The sequence below is a fragment of the Cajanus cajan genome, chromosome 2 (genome assembly GCF_000230855.2).
Source record: "Cajanus cajan strain Asha chromosome 2, NIPB_CcT2T_4, whole genome shotgun sequence".
In the NCBI taxonomy this organism is placed as follows: domain Eukaryota; kingdom Viridiplantae; phylum Streptophyta; class Magnoliopsida; order Fabales; family Fabaceae; genus Cajanus; species Cajanus cajan.
Window position 1 is genome coordinate 22,322,123 of NC_138518.1, and position 16,116 is coordinate 22,338,238.

The 16,116-nt window shown below is 38.3% G+C and overlaps 1 protein-coding gene and 1 non-coding gene across 2 annotated transcripts; both read right to left on the reverse strand.

Annotated features, from left to right (window-relative positions):
• Positions 1-6,135: 6,135 nt before the first annotated feature.
• On the reverse strand, positions 6,136-9,616 carry LOC145954831 (uncharacterized). The gene is made up of 6 exons (XM_083069518.1): positions 8,590-9,616; positions 7,470-7,563; positions 6,933-7,214; positions 6,537-6,805; positions 6,361-6,449; positions 6,136-6,318 (listed from the first exon to the last, which is right to left on the reverse strand). Exons 1-6 carry the CDS (start codon positions 9,614-9,616, stop codon positions 6,136-6,138), a joined length of 1,944 nt encoding a protein of 647 aa, XP_082925644.1.
• A 2,609-nt stretch (positions 9,617-12,225) lies between these two features.
• Positions 12,226-12,332, reverse strand: LOC114915236 (small nucleolar RNA R71). Its single transcript, XR_003803177.2, has one exon. It is a non-coding gene; the product is annotated as a small nucleolar RNA R71 (small nucleolar RNA).
• Positions 12,333-16,116: the final 3,784 nt, after the last annotated feature.

Genomic DNA, 16,116 nt, shown 5'->3' on the forward strand with positions numbered 1-16,116 from the left:
GAGTTAAATCAATTTGAGAGAAATAAAGTATGGAAACTAGTCCATGGACCAAATAATCATCCAATTATAGGAACTAAATGGATTTTTAGAAACAAACTAGATGAACATAGTATAGTCATAAGAAACAAAGCTAGACTAGAAGCCATTAGAATGTTACTTGCCTATGCATCTATAATGGATTTCAAACTATATCAAATGGATGTCAAAAGTGCATTTCTAAATGGTTTTATTCAAGAAGAAGTATATGTTGAACAACCTTCTAGATTTGAAAACTCATAATTTCCAAACCATGTCTTTAAGTTGAAAAAGGCTTTATATGGATTAAAACAAGCTCCTAGGGCATGGTATGAAAAGACTAAGTAAAATTCTTTTGGAAAAAGAATTTACAAGAGGAAAGGCTGATACAACATTATTTATCAAAAGAAAAATGAATGACATTCTTTTAGTACAAATCTATGTTGATGATATTATTTTTGGAGCTACTAATGACTACTTGTGCAAGGAATTTTCAAATGATATGCAAAGTCAATTTGAAGTGTCCATGATGGGAGAACTAAATTTTTTCCTTGGACTACAAATAAGAAACCAAAATTGATTTTTTTTAAATCAAAGCAACCAATGGCCACACCCATGAGCATTACTTGCTACTTGGACAAAGATGAAGGTGGTAAATCCATCCATTTAAAACAATATAGAGATATGATATGATCCATTCTCCTTTTATCTGCAAGTAGGTCTGAGACCATGTTTAGCTTGGTTAACATTGGTTAATATTTTGGCTTACTCTTTACCTTTGGATAATTTTGTTATTATATTCTTTTTGATGTTGCCAAAGGGGGAGAGAAAGGATAAGGATCAAAAAAGGAAAAAGATAACATTTATCTTAATACTCTAATTGGCTTTTTGATGTTGCCAAAGAGGGAGAGATAAGACCGTAAAGGAAAAGAAAATGTTATTTTTGTCTAACATTACTTTGGGCTAAGTTTGACAAAAATATTCTTCATGCTCAACATAACACATGTTTTATAATATAAACATTGATATCTACAATTTTTTTCAAAACATAAGTAAAACTCCTTTTATAAAAATAAAAGTAACATTAATCAATGCTTTACTAAGGGGGAGTTTAAGGGGGAGTGGTCGGAATATACTGTTTTATTTTCCTTCCTTTTACAGTGAATTGTCATCATCAAAAAGGGGGAGAATGTGGAAGAACATATGCTAAAGTTTTGATGATGCCAAAGCAATAAAAAAAATAAAGGTCAAGATAAAGAAAACTGATCAAGAAGCAAGATCTCAAGTAATAACTAGATAAGTCTTGATTGCTTAACTTAGTATGTAAAATGAACTTTTAGAATTTGCAAATTTTACTTGGCTATTAAAATAAGGATTTAAAGAAAACCTAAACTTAATCTTTTTGAATATAAGAATAAGTTGTTTGAAAAGAAAGCAAAAAGAGTATTCAAAAGATTAAACAAAAATATTTTTAACTGGAAAATATAAGCTTTCTATATCTTAAGTTTTCATAAGCTAATTTTGGTATTATCAGTCTGGTAATTGATTACCAGTACATGTAATCGATTACCAGAGGATGAAAACTTCTCTGTTCAAAATTGAAATGTTAAACGTGCTCTGGTAATCGATTACCAGTTGATCGAAGCCGTATCTGGTCAAATAAAATAATTAAAATGTAGTACTTGAAAGTTGTCCTAGGTCGCCTCCCAAGGACCATTTTTCTCTGTCAAAGGCTTAAACACGAAGGGGGGGCTTTAGTTGTTCAGATTTTTTAGTTTATAACACAATAAAACGCAGATACACAGCAAGTAAAATAGATTGGCTCCTTGTTCAGATTGTATCTCTCTTATCCTTGTTTCACAATGAGATTACTCTATTAATCACTTAATCCTTGTTCCATCCGAGTTAACCAACTAAGCGAAGATTAACTCAAGATTTCCCTACACGAATTAAGCAAACGTATACAACATCAACCTCTTCATAGATTAAGCAACTGTGGCATTGAGAACAACCCATTAAGCATGGACACATTGATACAGAGGTTAAATGAAGAAGAACAAAGCAGAACAGAGATATACAAACATACCCAACCTCAAACAGAGATTACAATCCACAACAAGAAGCCAACCCAAGGGATTTTAGCCTTCCATTAAAACAGAACAGAAACAGAAACGAAAATGCAAGGGAAGGAGAGGAGAGCATAACGAAAATGGATAATATGTATTCTTCAATGCAAGGGTTCAGATACAAAACAAAAATGCATACAAAAGGAGAGGAGACTAAAACGTAAACTGCAGCTACAAGAGAGAAAAACGTAAAGAAAATAAAGAGAAGGGAGGCAGTAACATGGTCACATCAGGTCTGAAGGTTGGTGGCTGCCCTAGGACCCTAAAGAAAACCTAGAAGAGTCAAAATAGGCCCACAAGTCAGGTTTGACCCGAAAATATAATAAAAACAAAATACAAAGTGAAATTAAATGTTGAGGTGGAAAATGGTGCAGCAGTGACATGGCATATGACGTGGCAGCTCCTCTTGAAGTAAAAATAAATAAATAATTCCAAGCCCAAATAATTATTAAACTGCCCTGAAAATAAAAATTGGAATAATTAGATTCAGAAAATTCAAATTAGTTAAAATATGAATTACTGGTCCAATTAAAGCCCAAATAGTAAACAGTGCAGAATATAAACAATTAAGCACAAATCAGAGATTAAAATAAGTACAAAAAGGTAAGAAAATAAGGGAAAATAATGACTCATCAAATTCCCCCACACTTAGCCTTTTGCACTCCTGGGCAAAATCAAAAAGCAGAGCAAGGAACAATTCCAGAGACATCAAAGAGAGTGACACAACAGGAAGAAACAGAAACAAGAAAACACACAAGAAAACAAACAGATTTACACAATCCTCAATGAATCCTGGGAAAAGAAAAGGAGTAGACAACATCCAACACACAAAGAGTCAGAGAAACCAGATACTTATGGAAATCATCCAAGCATTTCAAAACATGGCAACACAATCAATCAGCTCAAGAGGTGAATCAAAAGTAATAGAACCTCACAAGATGCACTGTATCACTGTATCTCTCAAGTGTCTAGGAAACTGTATACTCTCAAAGCACTCATGAAAAACAAGTGACAGATAGACTTGGAAAGCCTCTAAAATCAACACCCAACACACAAGCACGTAAGGATCAAAAGGTATTTTCAGGGTTGTAATGAGGCCAAGGACAGGGTAGAGGATAATATATGGGATAAGAAACTACAAACAAGAGGAACCAGAGGAGCAATGGGGAATAAGTCAAGAATACCCACAAGAAACTAACCTTGAAACCTCTAATGAACTCTATGATAATCAATCTTCTTTCTCTTGCCTCAAACAACTTCTCTTTTTCATTTTTTTTATTATTTTTTTTAATTTTTTTTGAACGAAAATTACGTAGTGAACAGTACACACGAAAATTTGAAATGAGATAAGATAACATGTAGAGGAGTCAAATGTACAGCATAAGGAATCAACTAGCCAATATACATCATCCAATGAAACATACACACACCCCCACACTTATTCAAGAACTTATTCTCAAAACAATTCCAAAGCTCCAAAACTCCCTAAGGTTAAGGTAATCAGGGTTTTTTCGCTTAAGGCTTGTAATGAGCTTCAAACAACGAAGGGGAAATAGGCTCAACAGGGGTTATCAGAGGAGTTAATTCAAGGTAGGCTTATTTGGCTAGAGGCTTATGAGAATCAAAATGCCTTAATCCTTTCCAAACAAGCATGCGAATCAAGAAGTATCAAACAGAGTCAAGACAAGGCAACTGTGCAAGCAATCAAGAGGCATAACACACAAGAAAGAACAAAGAGTGGCTCAAGTCCTCACACAGGGTATATCTGTGACAATTAAAACAACCTCTCAAACCTCAAAATCATCTTTCCAAGTAGAGAAAAGTAGGGATTTCAAACCATATAGTATCAAGAAACTCCTATCCAAGAATGAAGTAAGTTCCTACAAAGTATCAAAACCCAGAAATCAAAGAGAAACATGCAAAACTGTACATAACACCTAAACATAAAACCTAAACCAAAAATAACAAATAAACCCTAAAAGCATGTAACCAAAATGGTCCCCCCCACACTTAAACTACACATTGTCCCAATGTGGCACAAACATAAGATCATAGCAATCAGAACAATCAACAGAATTGGACATGTGTAATAAAAGTAAAGAAGGAGAAGGGGAAAGAAAACTACCTGAGTCATGGTAGTGGGAGAGAAGCAGGGTCAAGCAGAGACATCTCCTCTACAACAACATCCAACAAAGATGAATTGCTGAGGAATGGCTTTAACCGGTGCCTATTGACTTTAAAACTATTATCTGTGGATTCACTTTTGATCTCAACTGTACCATAAGGATAAACATTAGTAACAACAAAATGTCCAATCCACTTTGATCATAACTTACCACCCATGAGTCTGAGCCGAGAATTGTACAACAGAACTTTCTGGCCAACCACGAAGTCCTTCCTAGCTATCAAGCTGTCATGGAACTTGTTGGTTTTCTCCTTGTAGAATTTTGAATTCTCGTAGGCTTCCAAGCGGATCTCATCAAGCTCATTTAGTTGCAACCTCCTTTCTGTTAGAAAAGAATGGCACAATTCAAGAGGGGGGGTGAATTGAATTCAATGACCCTTTAAAAATTATCAGAGTACTTGGATCTTTATTTCAAATAAAACTTTTCTAAGTCAGAATTTTCAAATGAAGCACTTCTCAAGACTTGTTATGATAATATGAATGCAATACACTAACTTGATTACAACATTATGAGGTTCACTAATAATGATCAATTACAGATTTAAACCATCAAGAATTACATACACTTGCTAATAAAATTTTATCTTCCTTAAAGCTCAACCAAGAAATTGCAAAACAAGAGATAAGGTTGAAGAAGATTGCACAAGTCTTTTATACTGGTTCAACCACTCCACATGTGACCTACATCCAGTCCTTAATCACCACCTGATTAAGATTTTTCCACTATCTTTAAGCAAGAAGGTTTACAAGCAAACACACATGCATATACTTCACTACTAAAAGATAATCACTTTCTTGACCCCAAGAAAGCACCCCTTGTAGATCCCACTACAAGAACCTTAATCACTTGAGAAACTCTTCTCAAGATTTTCCACAAAGATTCACAAAGAAACAAACATGAAACGAATTCACCTGGAATTCTTGAACAATTCTTTGTCTTTCTCTTTCAAGGATATGATGATGATGATGATTTTCACAAGAACTTTCACAAATGTTTTTCTTCTTGGATTTTCACAAAGAAACCTCTCCAAGATGTCACACAGACTCTCTAAACGTTTTTAGAAGTTGATTATCAGTTCTCACTCGAAGTTATGAAGTTTCAAAATAGTTCAAGTCTATTTATAAAAGTTCAAACCCAGATAATCGATTATTTTAAAGAATAATCGATTATTTTGTTCTTCAGATTTCTGGAAATCAACCAAGAACAATTTAATCGATTATTTAGCTGGATAATCGATTATTCCAGAGAGTTGTTTCTGAAATAATCGATTATTTTGGCAAATAATCGATTATTACAGCAAGGCATTCCAGTTAGCCCATTTGCTGAAATAATCGATTATATTTAACAATAATCGATTATTTTGAGTCAGTTCTTAAAACTTCATTTTAAGTCTCAAAATAATTTTCCAATGTTCTCAACTCATCATCATCTACTCCCTACTTGATTTTAGACAAGATTTGCTTAATGCACAAAGCACACATACAAGTATACACAAATATAAAAATTCATCTCCTAAGTTCTATTACATAGCCATTCTCCAACACATTTTTCTTGACTCTTCCTTGACTTTGTTTTTGTGTCCAATTGTTGTTGTACACTTGTGATCTCCAATTTGTTCCTCTCATGTTGTGATCATCAAAACTCTTAAAGCTTCCAATTCTCCTAAGCTCAACACTTTCCTCACCAGCCTGATCGATGGAGAAGTTGCAGGTCTTCACAGCCCAGTAAGCCAGATGCTCAATCTCAACAGGTAAATGACATGCCTTGCCAAAGACAACCCGATAAGGAGACATCCCAATGGGTGCTTTTTAGGCAGTCCTATGAGCCCAAAGAGCATCATCCAATCTGTTACTCCAATCTTTTCTGTTGGGCTGGACAATCTTCTCTAAGATTCTCTTGATCTCCCTGTTTGAAATTTCAGCTTGCCCATTGGTTTGGGGGTGGTAGGGTGTAGAAATTCTGTGCACGACCCCATACTTCTTGAGCAAAGCCTACATAGATCTGTTACAAAAATGGGTGCCTTGATCACTAACAATAGCTCTGGGTACTCCAAACCTGTAGAATAGGTGAGATCTAACAAAATCCACAACAACCCGAGCATCTTTAGTTCTGGTGGGTTTGGCTTTCACCCATTTTGAAACATAATCAACAACTAAAAGAATGTAGGAAAAACCAAAAGAAACAAGAAAGGGACCCATGAAATCAATACCCCAGACATCAAACACCTCACAGAATAGCATGGGTTGCTGAGGCATTTGCTGTCTCCATGTAAGGGATCCTCCTGCTCGTTGACACTGCTCACAAGTGCTAAAACTCTTCCATGCATCACTAAAGATAGTGGGCCAGTAGAAACCACAATCAAGCACCTTGTGAGCTGTCCTCTGAATGCCTAGATGGCCACCTGGTGCGGAAGAGTGACAAAACTGCAGGACCGAATCGATCTCATGATCTGGTATGCATCTCCTAATCACTTGGTCACTGCATAACTCTCACAAATAGGGGTCATCCCAAATATAAAGCATCAGTCTTAATTTTATCAATTTGAGCTCGTGATGCTAAAGGAGGAAAAACAGAAGCAACTAAAAAACTAACAATGTTTGCAAACCAAGGGGTGGTAGAAGAAACAGAAGAAACAATCAACAAATTTTCATCAGGAAAATTATCCTGGATGGGCAAGATGTCAGCACTATCCTCAGCTCTTTCAATTCTGTTGAGATGGTCTACCACTAAATTCTGAGCTCCACTCATGTCTCGGATATCCAAATCAAACTCCTGGAGCCAGAGCATCCACCTAATCAGTCTAGGCTTTGACTCAGCCTTTTTTAGTAGGTACTTTAGAGCTGCATGGTCAGTATAGACAATAACACGAGAACCAAGCAAATAAGATCTAAATTTATCAAGAGCAAAAATAATGGCAAGAAGCTATTTCTCTGTGGTAGTGTAGTTTGCTTGGGCAGCGTCCAAAGTTCTGGAAGTATAATATATCACTCGAGGCAACTTGTCAACTCTTTGTGCCAGGACAGCTCCCAATGCATAATTGGATACATCACACATCAGCTTGAATGGGACTGTCCAATTAGGTGCCTAAATGATTGGAGTGGTGGTGAGTGCTTCCTTGAGGTAGTCAAAAGCCTGTTTACACCTGTCATCAAAAACAAATTCCATATCCTTCTGAAGCAAGCTGGATAGTGGAAGGGCTTTCTTGCTGAAGTCCTTAATGAAGCGCCTGTAGAAACCTGCATGGCCAAGAAAAGATCGCACCTATCGCACGCAAGAGGGGTAAGGCAATTGTACAATTACAGATATCTTTACAGGGTCAACCTGAATGCTCCGACTAGAAATGATATGCCCTAAAACTATACCCTGCTCTACCATGAAATGACATTTCTCAAAATTAAGAACAAGGTTAGTCTCAATGCATCTATTCAGAACTCTATCCAAACTATCCAAACATGCATCAAAAGAGGAACCATAAACAGTAAAATCATCCATAAACACCTCTATGCAATTTTCAAGAAAATCACTAAAAATACTGAGCATGCACCGCTGGAATGTGCCAGGGGCATTGCATAGGCCAAAAGGCATCCTTCTATAGGAAAAAGTACCAAAAGGGCAGGTGAATGTGGTCTTTTCCTAATCCTCAGGAGCAATATGAATCTAAAAATAACCAGAGAACCCATCAAGAAAATAGTAATGCGATTTACCTGCCAGACGCTCAAGCATCTGATCAATGAAGGGCAGAGGAAAATGATCATTCCTTGTTGCTTGGTTGAGCCTCCGGTAGTCAATACAGACCCTTCAACTATTTTGGACTCTGGTGGGTATGAGCTCATCCCTCTCATTTTTCACAACAGTGAGGCCTGTCTTCTTGGGGACCACCTGGAATGGACTCACCCACTAACTATCTGATATTGGATAAATGATCTCAACTTGAAGAAGCTTGGTCACCTCTTTCTTCACTACATCCAAAATGACAGGATTGAGTCGCCTCTGGACCCTTCAACTATTTTGGACTCTGGTGGGCATGAGCTCATCCCTCTCATTTTTCACAACAGTGAGGCCTGTCTTCTTGGGGACCACCTGGACTGGACTCACCCACTGACTATCTGATATTGGATTAATGATCCCAGCTTTAAGAAGCTTGGTCACCTCCTTCTTCACTACATCCAAAATGACAGGATTGAGTCGCCTCTAGGGCTGTCTGACTGGTTTAGCTCCATCCTCTAAGAGTATCCTATGCATGCAAGTGGATGGGCTGATACCAGGAATGTTTGTTAGGGTCCAACCGATGGCTTTCTTATGCTTTTTTAGAACGTGCAACAATTTCTCCTCTTGAACAGCATCAAGGGAGGTGGAAATGATCACTGACAACTTCTCATCATCCTCCAAGTAAGCATACTTGAGGTTGTCAGGTAGAGGCTTTAATTCTGGAATGGGTGTTGGCTGAACATTAGAAGGAACTAAGGGTTCCATAGCATGTACCTCAACCTGCAAGTCAGATTCATGTGTACTTCCTGAAACATGGTTAGTGCATTCTGACTCTAAAGAAATAGTATCCAGAGGTACAACACCCAAAACATCAGATACAAAATCAGATTTGTTTTTGGAACAGGAATCAAAATCGGATACAGAAACAGATTCAAAATCAAACTCAAAAACAAATTCAGAAACATAATCAGATTCAGTGCATGCAAGAGAATTATATAGATTAGATAGAAAACAATGTTTCTTATCATGTAAAGAATAAAAATCAGAAGCATACTCATCAACAACATCATCAAGTATCTTAGTACCAAAAATAGAATGGTCTTCAGATGGATGTCTCATAGCATCAAGAATATTAAAATGGACAATAATATCACCAAATTCCATGGACAATGTACCAGCATAAACATCAATCTTAGTTCGGGCTATTTTCAAAAATGGTCTGCCAAAAATGATTGGGACAGATCCATGGGAGAATCCCTCCTCCATATCAAGCACATAAAAATTAGCAGGGAAAATTAGTTCACCGACCCGAACTAAGACATCCTCAATGAAACCTGTAGGGTGGGCGACACTTCTATTTGCCAACTGTATCACCACACCCGTAGGTTGCATAGGACCAAGAGACAGAGATTTAAAAATGGACAGAGGCATGACATTTATAGAAGCACCCAAATCAAACATGGCATTTTCAAATTTACTATTACCAATAATGCAAGGTATACATAATGTACCTGGGTCGTTACATTTTTCAGGAATGTGCGGAACAAATTTACCTATGAGTGCTGAGACATTTCTGCCCATGCTGATTCGCTCATTGCCCTTCATTTTCCTCTTATGAGTGCACAAATCCTTCAGAAACTTAGCATATCTGGGAATTTGCTTGATGGCATCTAGTAGAGGTATGTTCACCTCCACCTTCCTGAAGGTCTCCAATATGTCCTTATCCATCTCTTCCATATTTTTGCTTGGAATTAATTTTGGTGGAAATGGAAGAGGGATAGCAGGCTGCTACAAATCAGAATTGGTGCTGGAAGAAGGTCAACCTGCATAAAAATTTCAGGCACCAACTAGTTCATCTTTTTGTTCAGATGCAGATGCTGGAACTGGTACTAGTATTGGCACAGGTGCAGATGGAGGTGGAGGTACTGCAATGGGTATTTCAATCTGTTTCCCTGACCTCAATGTGATGGCACTCACATTTTTTGGATTCTGCACAGTTTGTGAAGGCAACTTATCTGAATTTTGAGACTGTGCCTGATTGAGTTGAGTAGCCATCTGCCCCATCTGATTGGTCAAGCTCTGGATGGAAGCTCTAGTCTCTTGCTGGAATTGCATATTTTGAAGAGTCATCTGCATCACTAACTCCTCCAATGAAGGTTCAGAAGTAGAAGGTTGAGGAGCTAGTGGTGCAGGTGCAAGAGAAGGAGGTCTCTGTTGAGGGGGCTGGTATGAAGAACTTGAGGGATGGTTCTGGAAAGGTGGTTGATTTTGTTGTTGCTGAGAGTTTCCCCACCTCAAGTTGGGATGATTCCTCCAACCAGGATTGTATCTATTGGAGGACAGATCATAATTTTGTTGTTGCTGCTGCGCTGGTCTGTTATTGTAGATATTTGCAGCATAAGCTTGAGGAGCATGAACATCAGAAGGCTGCTGCAATGGTGGACACGAATCTGTATGATGGTCATTTGACGTGCAAATGCTGCAAACCCATGCTACAGATGCATATTTTTGATTTGCAGCAAGTTGAGTCACCAGGTTGACCAATGCATCAAGTTTAGTCTCCAGTTTTTTATCTGCATCAGTGGCCACATCATGAACTCCTCTGACGACAATTGCATTGTCGTTTCTGGTACTAAATTGTTGAGAGTTGGAGGCCATTTTTTCTATCAAGTGCCTGGCTTCAGCTGGGGTCATGTCACCAAGTGCTCCACCACTTGTAGCATCTATCATACTCCTCTCCATGTTATTCAGCCCCTCAAATTGATCTCTATTGCATTTCATAGCTCATTGTCCAATTATATTGATTCCATTTGGTGTGCTAAATCATTGTTGTGTTGAGTTTCAATTCGTCCATAAGTGTAGACATCAAAATTTATGGTGCGTTTAGGTGCGTTTTGGTGCGTTTTCTGGTGCATTTTCTGCTTTGTTTTGGTGCGTGTTTGGTGCATGCTCTGTTTTGGTGAAGGCATACTCTGTTTTGGCTGTCTACTACTCCTCTATTCGGGTGCCAAAAATGTGGGAAAATGGTGTGGAAGTGTTCCAAATGTGGTGCAAAATCTGGTGCATTTTTGGTGCGCGTGAATAGTGCTGAATAGTGCCAGAATTTTCCAATTAATTGTGATTTTTGGTTTTGATAGCTAGACTTGTTATTTTTGCCTCAAATTTTGTGTGGAAACTTCTTTCAACTTATATTCTGTGTAAAAAATAGCTAGGGCACATAGTTTGGTCAAGATTTGGAAATACCAAAATTTTTGAAAATTGTTTTAAGCAAAACTTCAAAAGGCCATAACTTTGGCTCTGGTTATCGGAATTAGGCAAACTTTTTTTTCATTTTTTGTAGAAAAAAAAGATCTATCAAACCCACATTCTATGCCTTGTGGCCCCAGCTAGATTTTCAAAAAAAGGTCGTTTACTATTTTTTTCCTATTTTTGAAGTTTTATTTCACTATTTTTCCAATTTTTTCTTAGGTAGTTCATATAGCTAGGGTTTGAATTTTGTTCTCAAATTTTTTGTGGTAGTTTCTAATGATTTTAGGATGATATTGGTGCATTAGATTTGGTTTTTTCTGATTTTAGGAGGCTTCTTTTTTCACGTGTCCTTATGCATGTGTTGCATGTAGTGCATGACTAGGAGCAACCCTGATTTTTTGCACCCATTTGATCCTGAGATTGATAGGACATTCCATAGACTAATTAGAGAGCATTTTATTCCATCTTTAGATAGTGATACTGATAGTCATAGTCATATTCATAGTCATAGTGTAAGTGTTGCATCTGAGCTTGATGCAATTCAAACAGAAAACATGGGTGAACAACCTTATAATGGACCTCGTGAGAGGACTCTTAGGGAGATGGTTGCACCTGATTTTACTTATGAGAGTTTGTGCATTCAATATCCTGAAGAAGATGTTCCTTTTGTGCTTAAAAATGGACTAATCCATTTGTTTCCCAAGTTTCATGGTCATGCAGGTGAGGATCCACATAAACATCTGAAGGAGTTCCATATTGATTGTTCTACCATGAAGCCTCCTGATGTTCAAGAGGATCACATTTACCTGAAGGAATTTCCACATTCATTGGAGGGAGTTGTTAAAGATTGGTTGTATTATTTGGCTCCCAGGTCCATCACTAGCTGGGATGATCTGAAAAGAATGTTTCTAGAGAAATTCTTCCATGCCTCTAGGACCACTGCCATCAGAAAAGATATATCAGGAATCAGGCAACTTGGTGGAGAGAGCTTATATGAGTACTGGGAGAGATTTAAGAAGTTGTGTGCAAGTTGTCCTCACCACCAGATTTCTGAGCAGTTGTTGCTGCAATATTTCTATATCCCTATTACATTTTGTATTCTTTCATATCTTCCTTTCTTGACTAGCTTGCCCTTTTTTCTTGGCTTGTATCCTTTGTTATCATCAAAACTTCTCAGATCTTCAGAGCTGAGCTTGATTCATCACCCATGAATCTTAACAGGAGGAATCACCCCAATCTCAGATGGTCTAACCAGCAACAACAACAACCATCCCCTCTCTTCTAGAACAATGTTGGTCCCAGTAGATATGTGCCTCCCCCTATCCAACAAAGCAACAAAGAAAGCATGATGTTCCTGGATTTCCACCAGCTCAACCTTCTACTTCTACGCCTTATTGGAGGAGTTGGTGAGGCAGATGACCATTCAGAGCATGCAATTTCAACAAGAGACCAGAGCCTCCATTCAGAGTTTGACAAATCAGATGGGTTAGATGGCCACTCAACTCAATCAGGCATAATCCCAATATTCAGACAAGTTTCCTTCACAAATTGTGCAGAATCTGAAGAATGTGAGTGTCATCACCTTGAGGTCTAGCAAACAAATTGACATACAGTACCTGTAGCTGCACCTGCACCTAAGCCTACACTTGAGAAAGAAGCCCCTACAAGTAGTAGCAGAAAATCTAATTCAGGTGAACCTTCTTCGAGTTCACACAGTGACAACTTGCAGCCTCCTATCCCTCTTTCATTTCCACCAAAATTAATTCCAAGCAAAAAGATGGAAGAGGTGGATAAGGAGATATTGGAGACCTTCAGGAAGGTGGAGGTGAACATACCTCTACTAGATTCCATCAAGCGAATTCCCAGATATGCTAAGTTCCTAAAGGAGTTGTGCACCCACAAGAGGAAGCTGAAGGGAAATGAGCGAATCAGCATGGGCAGAAATGTCTCAGCACTCATAGGTAAATCTGTTCCACACATTCCTGAAAAATGTAAGGACCCAGGTACATTCTGTATACCTTGCATTATTGGTAACAATAAATTTGAAAATGTCATGCTTGATTTGGGGGCTTCAATTAATGTCATGCCTCTATCTATTTTTAAATTTCTATCTCTTGGACCTCTGCAACTTACGAGTGTGGTCATTCAGTTGGCCAATAAGAGTGTTTTCCACCCCACAGGTTTTGTAGAGGATGTCTTGGTTCGGGTTGGTGAACTTATTTTTCCCGCTGATTTTTATGTTCTTGATATGGAGGAGGGATCCTCCCATGGTTTTGCCCCCAATCATTTTGGGTAGAACATTTTTGAAAATAGCCTGGACCAAGATTGATGTTTATGCTGGCACCTTGTCTATGAAATTTGGTGATATTGTTGTTCATTTCAATATTCTGGATGCCATGAAATTTCCTTCTGAAGATCATTCTATTTTTTGTGCTGAATTGATTGATGATTTAGTTGATGAGCACATTCATGATTTTGATTCTTTTCATGTTAAGAAACATCCATTTTTATCTGAATTGTATAACTGTCTTTCATGCATTGAATCTGAATATGAATTTGGAAGTGATCTTAATTGTGATGATGCATTTGAATTTGATACTTTGGGTGTTGTACCTCTTGGTCTTGATTTTATAGAGTTAGAATGCACTAACCATGTTGTAGGAAGTACAAAAGAATCTGACTTGTAGGTTGAGGTACAGGCTGCGGAACCCCTTCCTCTCCCTTCTTTGGTTCCTTCTGATGTTCAGCCAACATCCACACCAGAGTTGAAGCCTCTTCTAGAGAATCTCAAGTATGCTTACTTGGAGGATGATGAGAGATTTCCTGTGATCATTTCCACCTCCCTTGATGTTGATCAAGAGGAGAGGTTGTTGCATGTGCTCAGGAAGCACAAGAAGGAAATTGGTTGGACCCTGGCATACATTCTCGGTATTAGCCCATCCACATGCATGCACATGATATTATTGCAGGATTGAGCTAAACCAGTGAGACAGCCACAGAGGAGACTTAACTCGGTGATTCTAGATGTGGTAAAGAAAGAAGTGACCAAGCTTCTACAGGCTGGGATCATCTATCCCATTTCTGATAGTCAGTGGTGAGTCTAGTCCAAGTGGTCTCCAAGAAGACAGGCCCCACTATTGTTAAAAATAAGAGGGATGAGGTCATACCCACCAGAGTGCAAAATAGTTGGAGAGTCTGTATTGACTACCGAAGGCTCAACTAAGCAACAAGGAAGGATCATTTTCCTCTGCCCTTCATTGATCAGATGCTTGAGCGTCTGGCAGGTAAATCTCATTAATGTTTTCTTGATGGTTTCTCCGGTTATTGTCAAATTCATATTGCTCCGGAGGATCAGGAAAAGACCACATTCACTTGCCCCTTTGGCACTTTTGCCTATAGGAGGATGCCCTTTGGCCTATGCAATTCCCCCGGCACATTCCAGCAGTGCATGCTTAGTAATTTTAGTGATTTTCTTGAAAATTGCAAAGAGGTGTTTATGGATGATTTTAATATTTATGGATCCTCTTTTGAAACATGGTTGGATAGTTTGGATAGAGTTCTAAATAGATGCATTGTGACTAACCTTGTTCTTAAGTTTGAGAAATGTCATTTCATGGTAGAGCAGGGTATAGTTTTAGGGCATATAATTTCTAGTAGGGGCATTGAGGCAGACCCTGCAAAGATATTTGTTATTGAAAAATTGCCTTACCCCTCTTGCGTGTGAGAGGTGCGATCTTTTCTTGGCCATGCAGGTTTCTACAGGCGCTTCATTAAGGACTTCAGCATGAAAGCCCTTCAACTATCCAACTTGCTGCAGAAGGATATTGAGTTTAATTTTGATGACAGGTGCAAGGAGGCATTTGACTGCCTCAAGAGAGCCTTAACCACCACTCCTATCATTCAGGCACCAGACTGGAAAGTTCCCTTTGAGTTGATGTGCGATGCTTCAAATTATGCACTAGGGGATCTCTTAGCACAGAGGGTTGATAAATTACCTAGGGTGATATACTACACTTCCAAGACGTGCTGCTCAAGAAAATTACACGACCACGGAAAAAGAACTTTTAGCTATTTTTTTGCACTTGATAAATTTCGGTCATATTTTCTTGGTTCTCGTGTTGTTGGTTTTACAGATCATGCAGCTCTAAAGTACCTGTTTAAGAAGGCCGATTCAAAGCCTAGGCTAATCAAATGGATGCTCTGGCTTCAAGAGTCTGACTTGGACATCTGTGATAGGAGTGAAGCACATAACTTGGTGGCAGACCATCTCAGTAGGATTGAGAGAGCTGAGGATGAGAAGACCTTGCCCATTCATGATGATTTTCCTGATGAACATTTGTTAACTGTTTTTGTTCTTTCCCCCACCCCTTGGTTTGCAAACATTGTGAATTATTTAGTTGCTTCTATTTTTCCTCCTTTGGCATCTAGAGCTCAAATTGATAAACTTAAGAGTGATTCTAAACATTATGTTTGGGATGACCCATATAGTGGAAGTTGTGCAGTGATAAGGTAACTAGGAGATGTATTCCGGACCATGAGATTGACTCGGTCTTGTAGTTTTGTCATTCTTCTACACCTGGTGGTCATCTTGGCATTTAGAGGATAGCTTGTAAGGTGCTTGATTGTGGTTTCTACTAGCCCACCATCTTTAAGGATGCATGGAAGATTTGCAGCACCTGTGGGCAGTGTCAGAGAGCAGGAGAATCCCTTTCTTGGAGATAGTAGATGCCTCAGCAACCCATGTTATTATGTGAGGTCTTTGATGTCGGGGTATAGATTTCATGGTCCTTTTCCTATTTCTTTTGGTTTTTCATATATTCTCCTAGTTGTTG

Coding starts and splice junctions, on each gene's coding strand:
- LOC145954831 (XM_083069518.1), bottom strand. CDS start 9,616: ATGGGCAGAAATGTCTCAGCACTCATAGGTAAATTTGTTCCGCACATT. Junction 7,564..8,589: donor GACCCTAACAAACATTCCTG/GTATCAGCCCAT, acceptor TTGGCCATGCAG/GTTTCTACAGGCGCTTCATT. Junction 7,215..7,469: donor GAATTTGTTTTTGATGACAG/GTGTAAACAGGC, acceptor TGATAAATTTAG/ATCTTATTTGCTTGGTTCTC.